The sequence below is a fragment of the Nansenia antarctica genome, assembly GCF_963989245.1.
Source record: "Nansenia antarctica genome assembly, chromosome: 18".
In the NCBI taxonomy this organism is placed as follows: domain Eukaryota; kingdom Metazoa; phylum Chordata; class Actinopteri; order Argentiniformes; family Microstomatidae; genus Nansenia; species Nansenia antarctica.
Window position 1 is genome coordinate 17,946,349 of NC_137691.1, and position 20,000 is coordinate 17,966,348.

The window sequence follows — 20,000 nt, forward strand, 5'->3', positions numbered from 1 at the left end:
AACACTACAGGTCAGAGGTCAACACTACAGGTCAACACTACAGGACAACACTACAGGTCAGAGGTCAACACTACAGGTCAACACTACAGGACAACACTACAGGTCAGAGGTCAACACTACAGGTCAACACTACAGGTCAACACTACAGGTCAGAGGTCAACACTACAGGTCAACACTACAGGACAACACTACAGGTCAACACTACAGGTCAGAGGTCAACACTACAGGTCAACACTACAGGACAACACTACAGGTCAGAGGTCAACACTACAGGTCAGAGGTCAACACTACAGGACAACACTACAGGTCAGAGGTCAACACTACAGGTCAGAGGTCAACACTACAGGTCAACACTACAGGTCAACACTACAGGTCAGAGGTCAACACTACAGGTCAGAGGTCAACACTACAGGTCAACACTACAGGTCAGAGGTCAACACTACAGGTCAACACTACAGGTCAACACTACAGGTCAGAGGTCAACACTACAGGTCAACACTACAGGTCAGAGGTCAACACTACAGGTCAACACTACAGGTCAGAGGTCAACACTACAGGTCAACACTACAGGACAACACTACAGGTCAACACTACAGGTCAGAGGTCAACACTACAGGTCAACACTACAGGTCAGAGGTCAACACTATAGGTCAACACTACAGGTCAACACTACAGGTCAACACTACAGGTCAACACTACAGGTCAGAGGTCAACACTACAGGTCAACACTACAGGTCAACACTACAGGTCAACACTACAGGTCAGAGGTCAACACTACAGGTCAACACTACAGGTCTACACTACAGGTCAGAGGTCAACACTACAGGTCAACACTACAGGTCAAGGCAGGACATTAAGAGCCCAGCCACCTTCCTTCCCCAGATACAACATGTCTTATAGGAGGCTGGAGGAGAGGACAAGCTGCAGGACAGAAGAGGACAGTCTATTAGTGTCAGGTTTACACTGTCTCTCCAGCCTGATGCTTCCTCTGAATCATATACCCCCCCCCCCCACACACACACACACACACACACACACACACACACACTGGCCTTGCTAACGACACGGATCCATCTACAATCCATTCATTGTGTTCCATCATCATCATTATGCATGTTTTGGTCTTATAAAAATTCTGTATAAATTTGAGGTATTATTATTATTATTGTTATTATTATTATTCATTCAAGCAGCAGAAAGTGCATTTCTATCCAATTAAAATCAGGATGTTTTCAAGCCGTTGGGCAGGGGTGGGGAGGGTCTGGGGCGAGGACAGGTGATGACGTCAAACCGCTGTGAGATTACTGTTGTCTCTCTGTCTGTACTGTATGAACATAAGCCCCTGATTCTGAGGATTGACGTGTGTGTGTGTGTGTGTGTGTGTGTGTGCGTGGGTGTGTGTGTGTGTGTGTGCATGCACAGATTGTATGAATAGGACAGAAACATGGCTGGCAGATTTTTTTGACATCATTATCCTCTGTTTTGGCAGCTTCTCCTGATCCCCTTTTTGCTTTGCTTTTTTGCACAGAAACAAACAGGCAAACAGGAAATGGGCAATTTCAACATTTTATTTTAAGCTTTATTTATTCAGGGAAACCTGACAGACCAGAGTCTCCTCTTCCAGCAGGCTGACCCTGTTACACACGGCAACACACACGCTGCTCTGAGCAGGCTGTGGGAGCCCTGGGAGCTGGTGGCGGTGTGTGTGTGTGTGAGTGTGTGTGGGGGGGAAAGGGGGTGCAGAAGAGAAGAGATTTGACGATTTATGATAATTATTAGAGTTATTATTGCTACACACAATATAATTCCCCCGGCAGGCATCTGTCCCCCAAACCACGGCAAACAAACATCCACACCCACACCCCCACACACACACACACACACACACACCCACACACACACCCACACACACACACACACACACCCACACACCCACACACACACACCCACACCCACACACACACCCGTCCATCCAACTCCCTCCTCCTCACCTCAGCCTGACTACAGCTACTCCTCCCTGGCAGCAGATGTGGCCAGCCGAGGCCTCTCAGCAGCACCCCCCCCCCCCCCCCCCGCTGATGACTGTCACCCTGCCTTTGTCTAAGCAGCCCTAAGCTCAAGCCACCTTACTAGTGTGAACTCTACTTGCACTAATGCCACTTTATCTTGTACTATGCCTATTCTTTTTTGTCTCTCATGTCTTGAATGATGCTTGATTTAAATGCCCTATGTCTTGTGGTGCGATGCAACGTCAGGATCCGAAGCCAAAGAATTTGACTCTGTTACACTTGTGTAGTGTGACGTAATAAAACAACTTTGGTCTGACAAAGGTCTGAGACTAGAAGCCAAGCGCCCCTCATGAGCAGGGCTGACTCACCCATGACAGGCCTACTGTTGGGTTCATATACTATCAAACACTGGACTCTAGCCCTCCAAATTTAGATTTTTTAACCATTTAGTAGATGCTTTTGTAGCAACTAGAGATTACAGCAACTAGAGATTACAGCAACTAGAGATTACAGGGACAGTCTCCCTGGAGTAACTTAGGGCTAAGTGCCTTGCTCAAGGGTGCACTAGTGTTGTTCCCAGGTCTTCAGATCGTGAGTCCAAGTCACTCTCCACTAGGCCACCACTACCCCGTACTACTGTAGACGCCACCAGGGATGGGACAAAAATAGTACATCCACAATTCTCTTCATCCGTAAATCATCTTATCATCTTAAATGTTTTCTTACATAAGTCTAAAAATGTGATGAATTCATCAGATTCTGGATAATCCCCAACTCATCTTCTTGTGTTGGGAAAAAAAAAGCTTAAAAGATTGACAGGACAAATGTCCTGACAGGAGGGTAGCGTGTCCTGACAGTAGGGTAGCGTGTGTGTGTTCACATGGGTTCAACACAGGCTACAAAACACCACTTCAACCATATGTGACAGTAGGAGTGGGCTAGAAATGGGTATTTTTTTGTTTTGCTTAGGTCTTAGTTTTTTTGTATTCCATTTGCCCTGTCTCGGCGTGAAATGAAAACATTTTGGGCTTCAGGTCCAAGAAAAAAGCCATAACTTAACATGTGATTTTTGGGTCACAGGGCCACTGGTTTATCTCCATGACTACAGACACACTCAGTCACAGGTAGATCACTGGTGTCACACACTCACATCAGGCGTATCCAGGCATTGTGACAATGCACACGCACGCCATGCACGCACACACTCAGTGACTCACACACACACACACACACACACACACACACACACACACACACACACACACACACACACACTAACACATCCCATCAGAGCCATCCATGCATGGTGACAATGTGCGTGGTATCTTGACTCATCTCCTGTCTTCCCCCCCTCCAATCCTGTTGGCCATGCTCTGAAAATGTAACCACATTCTATTTCCTCTGTTGAGAAGCAGCAGAGAGGCAATCCCAGTGTGACACCTGTCCTAACGGCATCAGCTGTCTCAGGCCTCCATGGCTCACGCTGACAGCTTGATATGCCCCCAGGAACATGAAGGCAGAAGATTAGGGATTTATTCTAGAAATATGTGCATTGAAAACTAAAGGACACTGGCAAGCAGTCTGCAAGACATGCAATAGGCCTATATGTGAGGTGTTCTTTTATAAACCAGCAACAGGCAACAGGGAATGATGACCCAGAAACTACTTAGGAATCAAAGTTGTGATGTGTTGTATATTGGATGAGGGGGAATACGAGAGTAGGGAGGTAAAAGGAGATGTAAAAAATACAGTACAGCAGAATACAGCTTTTTGCAAAATGGGAGCTTGAAGCAGAGACAAAAAAGATTGTGTGACTAGAACATCCTGCTGTGTGTGTGTGTGTGTCTGTGTGTGTGTGTGTGTGTGTGTGTGTCTGTGTGTGTGTGTGTGTGTGTGTGTGTGTGTGTGTGTGTGTGTGTGTGTGTGTGTGTGCGTGCGTGCGTGCGTGTGTGTGTGTGAGTGCGAGTGTGCACATGCGGGTGCGCGCGCATGTGTGCATGTGTTGCTGTGATGTAAGGACAGACTCATCGTGTCATGCTGAGGCGTCTAGCGGGACGGCCATCAAGGCCATACTGGAGGGTCTCATCTAACCAACAAACAGTCAAACACACAAACAGTCAAACACAAACAGTCACACACAAAGAGTCACACACAAACAGTCAAACACAAACAGTCGCACACACAAACAGTCAAACACACAAACAGTCGCACACACAAACAGTCACACACACAAACGCACAGGATAATAAATCATTCTGCCTTACAGTCAATATCCCCCTTTCAGATCGCACGGCGACGTCAATCTCAATTCAATGGATCACTCCCCAAGCCTCTTTTCAAATGAAAGTGCTTTTAAACGATAACCCTTTAATGTTCATATTCTCCTCCCATTATAGCTCAAGGTTTCTACTCGATTAAAGCCAAACTACAGTACTCAGAGAAATGGAGGTCTATATTTAACAGAGGAAGTTAGAGAGGGAAAGAGGGGGGGGGGGGAGAGAGAGAGAGAGACAGAGAGAGAGAGAAAGAGAGATCGAGAGAGACAGACAGACAGAGAGAGAGAGAGGGAGAGAGAGACACACAGACAGACAGACAGACAGAGAGACAGACAGAGAGACAGAAAGAGAGAGAGAGAGAGGGAGATAAGAGAGACAGACAGAGACAGAGAGAGAGAGAGAGAGAGAGAGAGAGAGAGAGAGAGAGAGAGAGAGAGAGAGAGAGAGAGAGAGAGAGAGAGAGAGAGGGAGATTAAAGAGGAGTAGTAGAGGATGGTGATTCCTATCTCTAGCTGTTTGTTCCAGCTTTCCATCGTGGCCCCTGGGCGGTGTCTCATCACCGTAACACCACACGAGACACGCTGGCGCGGACTCCCAAAGGAATCCGTGATCGGGGGTCTCCATGGTGATTATCTGTCCGTCCGTCCGTCCCCACCGGGTGAATTGTAGAAAATCTCTAGAATGACTTCCTGGGCGGAGTTACATCCCGACTAGGGGAGGGGAGGGGCCCTCGATGCTTCCCCAAAGATAAAAGAAACATCAATAAACAGGAGGAAGCCGATCCCACCCTTCCTGTTATCTAAATGTTGAAGGGGTGTGTGTGTCTGTGCGCACACACACACACACACACACCCACACAAACACACGCACGCACACACACACAAACACACACACACACACACACACACACAATCACCCACACACACCCGCACACCCACACACACCCGCACACCCACACACCCACACACACACCCACACACACACACACACACACACACACACACACACACACACACACACACACACACACACACACACTCAGGCACTGAGGTTCCTCTCATCTATGAGTTCACTTCAGGATTCCAATTAGAGGGTTTGAATACAGACAGACAGACAGACAGACAGACAGACAGACAGGCAGACAGGCAGACAGACAGACAGACAGGCAGACACGGTCCCTCAGAATCCAATCAGGGGATTGAAATGAACTAAACTGAACTGAGCTGATTGCCGTCCACAGTACCACAGTATTTCAGAGACATCTGCTCTGGTATAACACACTGAGGGGTACTTATACCAGATTAGGAGAATCATTTGGAAATTGCATTTATGATTCATAATCCACGTTACACACTGATTAACCTTGTTGAGAGCAGAGCTTTCCTAGTTCAGGAAGGTCTGGGGAAATCCTTTGTAGAAAGTAGCTACAAAAGGCTAGAAACCCGTTGGAACGAGTAATGCCCCGCGACACGTTAAACCTATTAGATAGCGTCCTTGGGCAGGGCTCTGAAAAAACAGAATGAGTTTTTCCTTCGAGTTATCTTCCATTTTCTTCAAGGTTGCAAACTAGCATATGCACCAACTCTCTGCAAAATGGGCCTACCATAGCCCACCCCGAGACTGGAAAAGACACATAACAACAAACAACCATCCTACAGGGGCATGTGGGGGGAGGAGGGGTCTTGAAAGATAATAATAATAATCTCCTGTTTCCGTAGCGTGAGGCGGCTTGATGTACAAGTACACCCCCTGAACATGACGCTGGTATGTCGCAGAGTCTTACCCCCCCAATCCAACCCTTAATGCTGAGTGCCAAGCAGGGAGGGATCGGGTACCATTTTTATAGGATCGAACTCACAACCGGCCAATCTCAGGGCGGACGCTCTTACCGCAAGGCCACTGAGCTGGCCCTCCGAGAGAGGCGTGAGAACACTGATGTGGAGGTAAGGGCCGTGTGAGACGACACACTGACACGTTGAACATGTTTATAGAGGATAACTCGTACTTCTTATTAGTCAAGAAAAACAGCAAGCAGTCAACACTGTGCACACGCTCCCCACCGCGAAGACACTCTGGCTACTCTCTAGACTCGAAAGTAGGACAAAACACTCGCTCGCTGCTACGTGACATTGGTTTTAGTAGGACGTTGACGGGAAGATGGGTTTGTATAATTAGCATTCTGGCGTGTGATATAATTAACCCCCCACATGAGTAGCTATTAAAGGACTTCATGGTATGTTCACTACAGAGGATGTCATGATGATGGTGGGGTGTGTGAGAGAAAAACCAAGTGGAGCGTTGCAGCGTCCCACAATGCAGCAGACTGAGGGTCAGTGAATACAGAGGATGGTTCAGAGCAAATAGAGCAAATAGAAAATAACTCTTTATCCTCCATTACCTTTTTCATAAAACGGAAAACGTTCCTTTGGCACACTGGGTGCAAGAACGGAAAGTTGTATTCCTTGAGTTCCATTACATTTCTATACATTTTTAAGGAAGTAAACGTTCCTTTGGCACACTGGGTGCAAGAACGGAAAGTTGTATTCCTTGAGTTCCATTACATTTCTATACATTTTTAAGGAAGTTCCCCCCCCCCCCCCCCCCCCGCCCCCCCCCACACACACACACACACACACGCATACGTATGTGTGAGGGATTAGGTCTGTAGCAGACAAGACAGATCTTCATGTGTGAATTCCATTGAATCCTTCTTTTCTGTATTTCTTTTAATGCTAGGCCTATATGTAAAGCACTTTGAATTGCCTGTTATGTGCTATAATGTGCTATACAAATAAACGTGCCTTGCCTTGCCTTGCCTTGAATTGTTTATGGCAGCTTTTCACTAGAATATATGGAGAATGTATTGGAGAATCATGGTATGATCTAGTCAGACGGAGTCACATTTCCACCACACCACTGGAAGCAGCACAATTGAAGACCCATCTCTACAGACTACATCTTAACTGTCCCTCCTAAAGACCTCTTCATCCCCACTACCCCCCTGTACACTTTCTCTACTGTAAACAAATGAATAATAATAATAATAATAATAAAAAATCATTCTTCTAGCATTGTGACTGCCAACGGTCCCTGGCCCTAGCAACGATCTCTTTTTCTTATGATGACTGATGGATAGATGATTCCCTTATTTAGACAAACGTGTTTGTTGCAAGTTGCTTTGGATAAAGGCGTCTGCTAAATGCCACAAAAAGTAAATGAAAAAAGTCGGAGAAAATACATAAACACAGAATTCACCCGAAGGAGACTTCTTGATGGTATAATCAGCGAATCTGTGATGTTAGAGCTGAAGTATGAAGACGGAAACGTTTCAGACCACATCCCTCCTTCAGAGAATCTCCTTCCCTCCTCCCCTATCTCACTTATTAAGCTCTGTATTAGATAAGAAGACAAAAAATGCTTCTCAATGCAATCACAGCATATTCAGAGACGCTCTCTCAAAGAGAACTACAAAGGTCTCTAATCTCAACCGTCATATTAGAATTCAGAAACCAGCTTTTCAACACCGTACCTCTAAACTCAAGAGCGTCATGAAACACCGGGAGAGGATTTGAGATTCGGAAACAAACGACGGAGCTACTCCCACGTCCCAATTAGTGGCTAGTGTGCTTGACTAAGAAACCCAAAGCATTAAGATAACAGATGGTGCATGCTGACAGGTGGCCCACTTCGGAGCAGGAAATGAAACCACAGTGGACTTAGTGAGGCTGCCTTATGTAGAAGAAGAAGAAGAAGAAGAAGAAGAAGAAGAAGGAGAAGAAGAAGGAGAAGAAGAAGAAGAAGAAGGGAGGAGGAGGAGGGACGTTTTAATAGGACGGAATCACTCTGGAACCAATCAAACATATGCTAATTCCCAGTCCTCTCAAGATAAGACTGCAGTTGAAACAGAAGAAGGAGACATGGAAGAGATTGTATGTGCAGCCATTTTGAACACTGTACTACAGACAATACTGCAGACAAACAGCTTGTTATCAGAGTAGCACCTTGGTCTTTTACAAGGCTATTCTGTCTCCATTCTGTCTCATCATTATAAAAAGGCTAATACCTGAACTCTGATTAGCTTGTTTATTGGGTGGCATTGCCTGGGATACTGAATTTGGTTAAGCATCACATTGAGATTCTCTTTGTAAACGTTTTTTATAAGTTGTTATCCACATTATTAGAATTTTCATCATCATCTTCATCATCATCAGTAGAGTGTCGCTGGTCTTAGCAAGCCTCATTACACAACCCCCCCCCCCCCCAGGCATTGTCTAATCCTGGTTGGATAATCCTGTGTCCTATCACTGACGTCTGGACTGGGGTTCTGATCATTGTTGGGGGGGGCGGGTGTGTGTGTGTGTGTGTGTGTGTGTGTGACACGGGGGTGCTGCTGAGTAAGCCCTCAGAGGATTGATGATGCTGGACTGCCTGCCTGCCTGTTCCACTCAGCTCCAGCTGGCTGCTGCCGAGCCCCCAGCTCCAGGCAAGTGGCACAAACCACAGCAGCCTACGACTGAGACAGAAAGTTTGTGGAAAAGCCCCATATTCCATCTTGGATATAGAACACATTTCAAAGACGAGGGAATAGTCTACCTCAGGGGGAAAGCATTTAAAGAATTCAACAGCGACGGTTATCTGTTGTGTTGTTCTGGGAGTGTGGTATGAGCCTAACGCAGACGGCTTCCTTCCTCGCTTATCTTGAGGAGTAATGGGTGTGACTGATCAGCAGCCATGCTGGGAAAGCAGCTCGAGGGAACATAATGGTGCGCCACTCCCCCCTCCCCTCACCCCGTCTCACTTTCTCTCTCTCTCTCTCTCTCTCTCTCTCTCTCTCTCTCTCTCTCTCTCTCTCTCTCTCTCTCTCTCTCTCTCTCTGTCCCTTCCTCCCTTTCTGCTCTCTCTCTCTGTCCCTTCCTTCTTTTCTCCCTCTTTCTCTCTCTCTGTTTCCATGGAAATAGGAGTTAACTTGAGAGTCAGGGCACTCCTTAGGGACCTGGTGGATGTGGTGGAGGGGAGAGAGAGAGTGCACCACTGCAGTATGTTTCAATATGTGTACTTGGCTGGCAAAACAGAACGGTAGCGTAGAGGGAGGTTCTCTCTGAAATAAAAACACTGTAGTCATTATGAGGGACCCCCCGAGGGAACTGTACGATGCTCTTTGGAGACAGTACACTAGCATGCTAGCGCAACGCTAGCACGACTGATTACTGTACTGTAGCGCGTCCACACAGAGAGACAGAAAGAGAGACAGAGAGACAGAGAGAGAGAGAGACAGAGAGACAGAGAGAGAGAGAGAGATAGAGAGATAGAGAGACAGAGCGAGAGACAGAGAGAGAGAGAGAGAGAGAGACAGAGAGAGACACAGAGAGACAGAGAGAGAGAGAGAGACAGAGAGAGAGAGAGAGACAGAGAGAGCGGCTCCTCAGTTCTTCTGCCCTGTTAACCTCCGGTGCGGACGATGACGCCTCAGGCACAATGCTCCAGGGCCATGCCAGGGTGCCAGGATGCCCATAGTAGTGACAGTGTGTGCCAGTCAGCACGGTGCCAGGGGCCGTGGCCACCCAGAGGCCCAGGCCACCCAGAGGCCCCATCACAGGGCCGTGCCCTGTACCCTCTGGAGAGCCCCGAGGAATGTTAATTTGGAGTGGGAGTGGGAGTGGGAGTGGGGGGGGGGGGAGTGGGAGTGGGAGTGGGGGGAGAGAGAGAGAGAGTCTGGAGGAGTGATGCTGGAGGAGGACTGGAGGATCACCATTACCCCCCCCTGTACAGTTTCTCTACTATACATTTTAAAAAATAACAAATCAGACAGACAGAGGGACAGTCAGACAGACAAACAGAGGTTTCGGGAGACACTGCCACTAACAGGCAGAAGGCTCTGTGTGTCCAGAGTCAGTCCCACCAACCCCCTGGAGAGAGGTACTGAGGAGAGATGCCCGGACCGTCACGTGACGAGTCAGAAACAAACAGCGTTTGTGTGCGGTTAGCTAAAAGCAGCTAACAGCCCTAGCTTGCTGCCTCAGAGGCCTGCCAGATTGGCAAACCAAAAACAAACACTGCTTTATTAACTGTCTCTGATACACACACACGCACACTAGGGCTGGGTATCGCCACTGATTTCCCAAAACGATTCGATTCCGATTCACAGCTCCCGATTCGATTCGATTCGATTCGATTCCGATTCGATCTAGTTACAATATACATTTTTTGCTTGAATATGAAAGAGATTCTCCGAACTAATGCTATAAATGGTTCAAGGAACCCTATAACATGTAGCATTGTTAAACATATCAATGAATTGACTCCAAAGCAGTTACATGAATGTACTTTTTATTTACATATGACTTTGCTTTTGTCCAGCTCATCTCTATCGTCACATTTTTAAAATCCAAAATGCACCCAGACATCTGACTTTAAGCCTGGTGGTGACTTGAGTGTCCCTGCCATCGCCATGTTTTTAGATTTTAGTGTTGAGACCTCACGTTGCGTGAGATACGATAAATTCTTGTAGCGCGAGATCTGGCCACGAGATCTCGTTGCGGGTTGAAGCTGCAAGCAAAAAAGAAAGGGGAAAAAAAAAAAAAAGGAAAAAAAAGATCGATCTCGGGATTTATGAATCGATAATCGCTCATTTAATGAAGATCGATTCAGAATCGGGAAATCGATTTTTTGAACCCAGCCCTAACGCACACACACACACACACACACACACACACACACACACACACAACACACAACACACTATTCACCCGCTCTGCATACCACAAACAACCACCTTACAACACTTGCATACAAGTAGCGTTCACATTGTGGAAATAGTCACCATTCAGATCCAGCCGACTGCTGTGTCTCATGGTGATAAAGAAATGTCACAGTTGTGACTCTAGGTTTTGACTAAGAGTAAGAGCGTGGAAGAGGACCGAGAGAGGCTGTCATCTACCCTGTCAGGCTGAGTCACAAGACAACAATCTTGACCAGGGTTTGTTTGTTTGTTTATTTGGATCCACCATTAGATACAGCAAATATGCAGTAGCTATTCTTCCTGGGGTCCTCAGGGTGAAGGGGTCAAAGGTCAGAATGCATGACCTCCAGCTGTCGTTGACCAGGTGCTGCTGAGTCAGCTGATACTCCACGGAGTCATGTGACATAGGCTTAGTCATTAGTGATAAGGCTCTTTTTTTTTACAAAAACAGACAGACGTTGTTTTTTTGACTGACTTTAGTTAGACTGAACTAAAATTCAAGCGATATCAATGCATTCTGTAGAGTATCGTCACCTTGTGTCTAACGCAGCTGGTCTCACAGCACGTCTGGACCAGATGGCTCTGGCCCGTTCAGCCGCCTCACCCGTCGCTAATGAGAGGGAAGGTCACTGCGCGCAGTGATGTCGGCACCGTAAAGGCGTCGGCTGAAATGTCAAAAGTGTCAAATGTAAATGTAAGCAAAGGACCCATCTATCAACCAAATACAAGAGGCAGGGACCAATTACAAGAGGCAGGCACTATGCTGCACTTCTCTACTTACAGCCTCACACTGAGGTGAAGATGTGACAGTCAAACCATATTTCCTACTTGTTCAGTCCTTCAGAAAACCCAACACCCGGTAGAGAAAGAGAGAGGGAAGGAGGATAAAAGAGAAGGATAGAGGGAGAGGATAAAAACAGGTCATGTCCTTGGAGGTGATAGGTTTCAGCAATACTGACTGACTGAATTTTAATCTATTTTCTTCTTCTCTTCTCTTCTAATCTCCCCAACAGTGACGGCATCATTCTCCTCCCTCTCGCCCCTCCAGTGAGTCTCTGTTGTCGGGCCTATGCATGACAAGCGCTGGGCTTCTGTTGAAAGCCTCGGAGGAGCTTCCCCACCATACTAATAAGACAGCAGCACACCAGACAAAAGCTCCTTAGAGAACCAATTTGAAGAAAAATCGAGAGGCAGGCGTAACGCAACGCTTCAAACATCTGACTAATTTACTTGCCTGTGTGTTTGTGTGTGTGTGTGTGTGTGTGTGTGTGTTTTCTATCTGAAAGTTCAGGCTTTTTTTTCTCTTCTCCGTTTATTTTTTTCTCATGAAAATGAGAAGAGATATGGAAGAGCAACCGGAGGTGGTGTGCCGGAACAGTCAGATCTTAAAATGGCCCCGGGGGGGTAATGGGGGGGTAATCCACAGTGTGGCTTTTTAAACATCACCACTCGGGGAATATTTTGGACTTGAAAAAAAAAAAAAGAGCAGCAATTAGTGCATTGGGTGTTGTCTTGTAAATGTACAGTACGAATCCCCTTTAGGGCGGTAAAAGAAGCAGTGCCGCGAACCGCAGGGAGTTCAGATGATGCTAAAATAAGCTCCACGACTCTCTGCTGCTTTACTAGATAGATAGATAGACTTTATTTGTCATTGTTACAGTACAGGTACCAAACAACGAAATTTAGGAGGGGAGGCTCCCCTGGTGTTTAATACTACTGCACAGAGACAAGCAGCCAGTAAGAGTACAGTAAGTATGCCATTTTGTATAGTGCTGCTGGGTATTGGCAAGGACCTCACAGCCTTACAGACACAGATAACAGAACATTAGTTCAGAACATTAGTTCTGTCAGTCCCAATCAGAACCTTGACGTGACTCTTTACCGGTGAGCAGACTAACAGAGAGCTCTGAGGGAGATGTGGGATTGGGACAGCTTGTGTGTTATTGTCCACTCAGAACTATTCTCCTTTTGTCTACAAAACACTCCTACGCTGTTGCAAACCCATCCAACTAGTATAGGCCTGAATACTTAATATGCACACAATAAGTATACATATTTATACATAATTATAATATATAATATACAAATATATTTTTTAATCTATCTAGAAATGTTATAGCCTACTGTATGTGGTGGTGGTGTCATCTTTCTTATCGGTCCTATTTTTCAGATTTTCTGCTCGAAATGACATGCCCACAGTAGAATATCTCCACAATCACAAGGGCCTTCATAATGATCTTGGTATCAAATGAAAGCTAACACCTGTGGGGTGACTGTAGAAGTCAGAATCAAAATATATGTTACTGCGTCAGAGTAAATAGAGCTAGAACATTGTGAAAAATCTCAAATTCACTCTCCGCCTAAAAAAACAACAGCTTTTAGAGTGAATATCAGCTAGGAAACCTGACAGAATAAGCCCAAATCATCTAGGAATCACTACTCCAGGGTCTGATGAGTACTTGTGCCAAAGTCGATGCTAGTAATATGAGCCAATGCAACTTTGTACCTGATTTAGTAAAGGTATGTTTAGGGGGACAACCAAATTGTGCCATTTGGAGAGATTTTGGCACCATCAGTGTATCAGACTTTCTCGTGTATCAAGACTGTAAAATTGATTATATTTCATTGACATATCACTATAGGCATACATTGCATCCAAATCCAACTGTTTAGACTCTGTTTGCATCCAGCAGGGGTCTCCTGCTCGTTTTTTTGTGCGCTCCTATAGCGCGCCCCCCTCGTTTTCACACCAGCTCCGATTACGCGTATTTTCTCCCGAACCCATTGGTCAAAATGTCATGAGTGACCACTCATTTGAAGCGTCAGAGCCAATAGAATCGAGCAGAGGCGTAAAACATTACTTTCGAGGACCAATGATATGGAAATTCGGGGGTTGAAACAAAGCATGCTTGGTTTTCCTATGTGACGTGGCTGTAAACAAGGGCTTGTGACTCGCACTCTATTTACCGGGCACGGAAAAAAACTATGCAGTCATTTAGAATGGAATCTAATGAATCGTTTGTGATATCGATGAACATTATTGATAAAGGTAAGCTCTTTATATCTGTTATATTAAACATAGATCCGACTTTTCCCCCAAATATGGGGGAGTCCTCTCCCCTCCCCTCCCCTCTCCTCCCCTCTCCTCCCCTTCCCTCTCCTTCTCTGACCTCATCAAAAGCACCTCTTCCACATGAAGAGACTGTGACTGGAGATCAGACAAGCCATCAGTCTCAATACCACTGAGACAACGATGAGACACTGAGACACTGATGAGACACTGAGACAACGATGAGACACTGAGGGGACGCCCAGACACTGAGAGCAATTTCACAGTCGTTGCCCCGGGATCACTGACAACCATGGCGGGTGGCGGGGTCAGAGGACTAACGGCTCTTGTTGCTAGGGGATGTATTAGCCAGGGATACCAGGAAGCATCCCGATCCTTAGCCTCAATATCACTGGGTGACCTTGATGTCCCCTCTCCTCCTGGTCTGCTGGGCCTGGCCTGCGCTGTATCTGACAGAGAGGAAGGGGAGGGACAGCAGGGAGACGCTCCCCAGCCACAACAGGCTGTATTCAAGTCAATCTTCATTATCCCATAGGGAAATGTGGTGTGTGTATCGGGGGGGGGGGGGGGGTGGGGGGGCTGGTGGAGGTAAACAAAGGGAGGACAGGCTCATTGGGGGGGAGGCTGTGTCTCAGGAGGTAGAGCCGCTGTCTAATGATCGCAAGGTTGGCAGATTGGCGGTTCGAGCCTCGGCTGGCCACATGTCGAAGTGTCCTTGGGCAAGACACTGAACCCCAAATTGCTCCCAGTGAGCCTTGCATGGTAGCTTGCCGCCATTGGCGTGTGAATGTGTGTGTGTGAATGGGTGAATGAGAGGCCGTTGTAAAGCGCTTTGGATAAAGGCGCTATATAAGTCAGTCCATTTACCATTTATTGTGATGCATGAATTGGAATGAGGAATGGTTATCAAACACACACACATGGTTATCAAACAGCCAATCGCAGACAGGGTTATAAGAACACATAGCCTTCAGCCAGCCAATAGCAGACAAGAGGTTAGATTAACATATAGCCCAAAGCCAATAGCAGACAAGCAGCGGCTATAACATATCAAATCAAATCAAATCAAATTGTATTTGTATAGCGCATTTCTTACAAGATGCAACTCAATGCGCTATAGCCCAAAGCCAATGGCAGACAGGAGGTTTAAAGTGTGCCTATGCCCACAGGAGATGCTATGTGATGTAATGATTGAATCAGAGGAAACGTCCGTCCACAACAAATCAAACATCAAAGTGGAAGCTCAGCAGGCCAATCACGTTAGGTCGTCTGGTTGAGGTGTCAGCTGCAGGTTCGTGCTTATGTATCTTCTCCTCTGAGAAGGAGGTGGTTATTCCTGGACTCATGCTAGGAGGGATTACTCTAACTGCATCAATAACTTCTCTCTGCTCTTCCCTCCAGTGTTCTCCTTTGCTTTGCTCCCCTCCCCTCTCCTACTCTCCTCCCCCCTTCTCTCCTCTCCTCTCCTATCCTATTCTGCTCTCCGCCTCTGCTCACTCCCCTGTTCTCCCCATCTCTCCTCCCCTCCTCTCTTCTCTCCTCTACTCTCTTATTCTGCTCTCCTCTCCTGACTCCCCTTTCATCAACTCCCCTCTCCTCCCCACTCCTCCCCACTCCTCTCCTCCCCTCTCCTCTCCTCTCTTCTCCTCTCCTCTCAAAGTGCCTTTGAGCAGCAGCTCTGTAGCAGGCCTTTGGGACCAGGGACTGAGACCAGCCAGATGATCAGACTCCTGAGCTAGCTAGCAGCCACAGGGACTGGGTTTCACTCTCAAGTCACGCTACTGACATCCACGCTACTGACATACTTCAGCCAAAAACACCACCACAACAACAACAACAACAACAACAACAACAACAACAACAACAACAACAACACCACCACCACCACCAACAACCCCCACCACTGAACTGGCTATATATGGACATAGCAAATGTTAGGTCAGTCTCACAATATTGATACAGTATACTGTCTGAACACTTAAACTAGAGATGTCTGTCTGTATGACACTGGACTGCTATCCCGGCCTGGTCCCAGATCAGTATTTGCTTTATCAGCTTTAACCAACCGCTATAACCTCATCTGTTTATCAGTGTCGTCATTCTCGCCATACGCACGTTCAGACAGTATGGTGAGACAGCAACAGCTGTAGTAGTCATAGGAGTTGGTTAAAGTATGCACTAATCAGGGGAGGCTGGTGGAGGTAGAAATCGGAGAGCGGCCTCATTGTAACGCATGGAACGGAATGAGGAGCGGTGTGTTACCTTTCCTTATTCCATTCCGTGCATTACAATGAGCCCGTCCTCTGATTTCTACCTCCACCAGCCTCCCCTGGTACTGATTGGGACCCTGGCCAGTGTAGAGTAGAAGCCCACTTACAGTTCAACTCTGACACTCTTCTGGACATGATAACCGTGTTCAGACAACATCATCAGTATGCAGCGTTGGAAGACTGACCACACGGGTGGATGAACCACTCCTAATCCTTTAGTGGAACGACACTAGAATAACCTCATCCATCCCAAACACACCACACACAACAAAGCCTGTGTCCTGCTGTCAACTGTTGTAAAAAAATAATAATAATACAAGGAGTACAGTGTATCCTCGGATGACAACGTCGTACCGCCATCCAATCAGGTCGCCATGCCAACATCGTCAGTTTACATCTAATCTTAAAACAGGATTACGCACCATGATGAAAATCCAATAAAACATCCCGCACCCCATACAAATCCCTTGAGTTTCCGATTGAAGAATATTCTAGAATACACAGTTCCGAGTCCCTGTCCTGAAGGCAGCCCAGGCTGAGTGGTGAGAGCGTGGTACTGTGTGAGTCACATGACTGGAAGGACCGTTCTCCTTATCTCCAGGGACATAAATGGATGGTAAATGCACTGCACTTACATAGAGCCTTATTCCAAAGCGCTTTACAACGGCCTCTCATTCACCCGTTCACACACACATTCACACACCAATGGCAACAAGCTACCATGCAAGGCGCCGGCCCGCTCATTGGGAGCAATTTAGGGGTTCAGTCTCTTGCCCAAGGACACCTCAATACGTGGCCAGCCGGGGATCGAACCGCAGATCTTAAGATCATTAGACGCCGGCTCTGCCACCTGAGCCACAGCCCAGCTACCCATCTCTATCCGGTCTCTGTCTCCAGCCAAGTTTACGTTGCTGCTTCTCTTTTACGGCTGGATGAGAAGCAAGTGTGTGTGTCGCTGCAGTAGAAGACAGCAGAGCTTCTACAGACAGTACAGGGTTGTTAAGTGTCTGAGGAGCTGTTACTCATCAACATTATAGGAACGTAATGGGACATTATCCATGAAAAACTCAAGTTTAATCTCGGAGCTTGCCCAGTTTCATTAGCGGGGCTATTCCATTACTCCGGTGTAAATCACTTACGCGACAACTTGGAGAGAATCGGAGCGAAATTAGCTCTTTTGACAGTTATTGCGGAGGAGACCGAACTAATCGTTTTTCTAAACTTGGCATTCAGATTGGGTGCTCTGCTGCAGGAATCGACTAAATCATTCAAACCTTTCCCCCTACGGCTGGTAGCGGTGCGTGTCTGTGTGTGTGTGTGTGTGTGTGTGTGTGTGTGTGTGCGCGTGCGTGTGTGTGTGTGTGTGTGTGTGTGTGTGTGTGTGTGTGTGTGTGTGTGTGTGAGTCTCTCTGATGGCCCATCCTTAACAGGAGCTGACAGCCAGAGCAGAAGCTGAGAGGCCCAGCAGCAGACCACTCTCAAGACCTCTCTGCACATCAAACATTTAACGGGGAACGTAAACGTCAAACCTTTCCCTTGATGGTGGTTTTCTGGTCTGGGTGTGTGTGCGTGTGCATGTGCGTGTGTGTGTGTGTGTTAGGGCTGTGACTGTCGACTTGGGGAAGAGGAGACGGAGACAGTGTGAGAGCTAGATGGAAGGTTGCGAAACTCACTGTTCATAACTTCTTCTATATCCCTACTGCCATCGGGTTTCAAGTACATCTACTTGAAAATAAAGTAGAATTATATTTTAGCCCATATCTAGAGCTTGTCCTTCTTCTAGCATTGTGACTGCCAATGGCCCCTGGTCCTAGCATCGATTACTTTTTCTTATGGTGACTGATAGATAGATGATTCACATACTTAGACAAATGTATTTGTTGTAAGTCGCTTTGGATAAAGGCGTCGGCTAAATGACAAAAAGGTCAAATGTAAATGTTTCAGGTCCCCTACCTTCATCCGGGTCGTTCCGTGCCGAGGCCTCCAGCAGAGCCACGCTGGCGGCGAAGGACACGTGCTTCTTGGCCTCGGGCGCTGCGGCGTGGCCGGTGTTGCGCCGTTTGTCCGCCTTGCGCTTCTTGCTCTGCATCTCCTTCTCGTACACGGCCCATCTCTTCAGCTGCTGGGTGCGCCGCTTCTGGGCCGCACGGAGCCTCTCCAGGCTGGGCACCTTGTCCAGCTGCTGCAGTTCGTTCAGGAGCTCCAGGTGGTTGGCCATGAGCGCCACGGTAGGGGGAGGGGCTACCAGGTGGGTTGCGGCGGGTGGGGGAGGGGGCGGGGGTCTTAGCGTGGAATACAACTCCGGCCGTAGCCGCCTCCCGTCATCATTATCACCAGCTCAGCTGTGACCGCCTGAGACAGAGGGAGAGGGAGAGAGAGAGAGAGAGAGAGAGAGAGAGGGAGAGGGAGGGAGAGAGAGAGAGAGAGTGTGTGTTAGGGGTGGAAGAAAGAGGAGGCAAGAGAAGCTGTCAGTAATAGTCACCCTTCTGATCCATAAACCACGAAATTGGACATCGTTCCAAAAATATAGGCTAAACCATGAACGACCTGGGAATGAAATCTAAATGTGGAAGAACCATAAGGCGGCTTAAAATTACAGCCTATCGGTTCACCACATTGGTTATGCAGTAGGTTGCTCATGGATAGACTCTTTGCCAAAGGACAAATAATCATGAAATCGACTTTATTCATTCATACGCAAAGACCATCGACAGAACGAGCAATGGAACGACACAGGCAAAGAACTAGGCTGCCATTTTGTGAAACACAACAGGCACTTCCTCCAAGGTCTGAGATAAAACGACCAAGTGTGGGCGGTGAAGAAGTGAGAGTGGCGGAAACGGGCTGGCAGATTTAACTTGACGTGATGAAGAAGCCCCTTTTGGTTTGATAACGACCTGGGCGATTACTAGCCTACACCTTATCTAACAGAACTAACGACGGGCCGGGATTCTCCTCCACCGCCGCAGGCTTTCAACAAGCCACCAGCAATGATGTGTGAGTGGAGAGACTACGGGTGACAAGAGCTGAGGGGGAGGGAGAGGGGGAAGGGGAGGGAGATTTACCGCTTAATGTATTAAAAGACAGAGGGGAGAGTTGTTCCTTTGAACAAGCGGCGTCTTCGTCAGAACTTTCCATCCGGGGCCTAAAGCCGTTATTCACCTCAGCTCGGTTGTATCCTGTTGTCAAGGCAGCAGCGCATGAAGCGAGAGTAACCACATCCTGATGTCTGTTGCTAGCACACCGCGACACAGTCACACGGTACTGTCTCTGTGTTGTCTCTGTCTACCCAGTGTGGATGCTGGCCTCAGCCTTAAATCTAGCTGTGTTATGACAATGACACTAAAACATTACTCTGGTGTAAAAAATAATAATATTCACTTCATGATGAACATATTTGTTGGGTGTTGGGTCTACATGTCATGTGAGGTTGAGTGGACTGGAAATGTTTTGTTGTTGTTTGGTGTTTTGGTGTTTTGTGTGTGACACATGTTTGTTTATTTGTAAAATCCATTAAAAAAAGGTTGTTTACCCCCAGTAGTAGACTCATGAAAACAAACTCAAAAAAACATGTGGCGTAATGCCGAGTCACAAAGTCTCTTTTTGGGGGAAATACAGATAAATCCATTCAGATAA

General features: G+C 47.1%; 1 protein-coding gene across 1 annotated transcript in view; it reads right to left on the minus strand.

Moving 5' to 3' along the window:
- Positions 1-18,582, minus strand: part of ppp1r16b (protein phosphatase 1, regulatory subunit 16B) — a gene marked incomplete at both ends in the record, with an annotated part of 37,780 nt that extends 19,198 nt beyond the window's left edge. Inside the window, one exon of the mRNA XM_080548719.1 lies at positions 18,318-18,582. Within this exon, the coding sequence (XP_080404845.1) occupies positions 18,318-18,582 (265 nt within the window). The remainder of the gene's footprint in view (positions 1-18,317) is intronic.
- Positions 18,583-20,000: the final 1,418 nt, after the last annotated feature.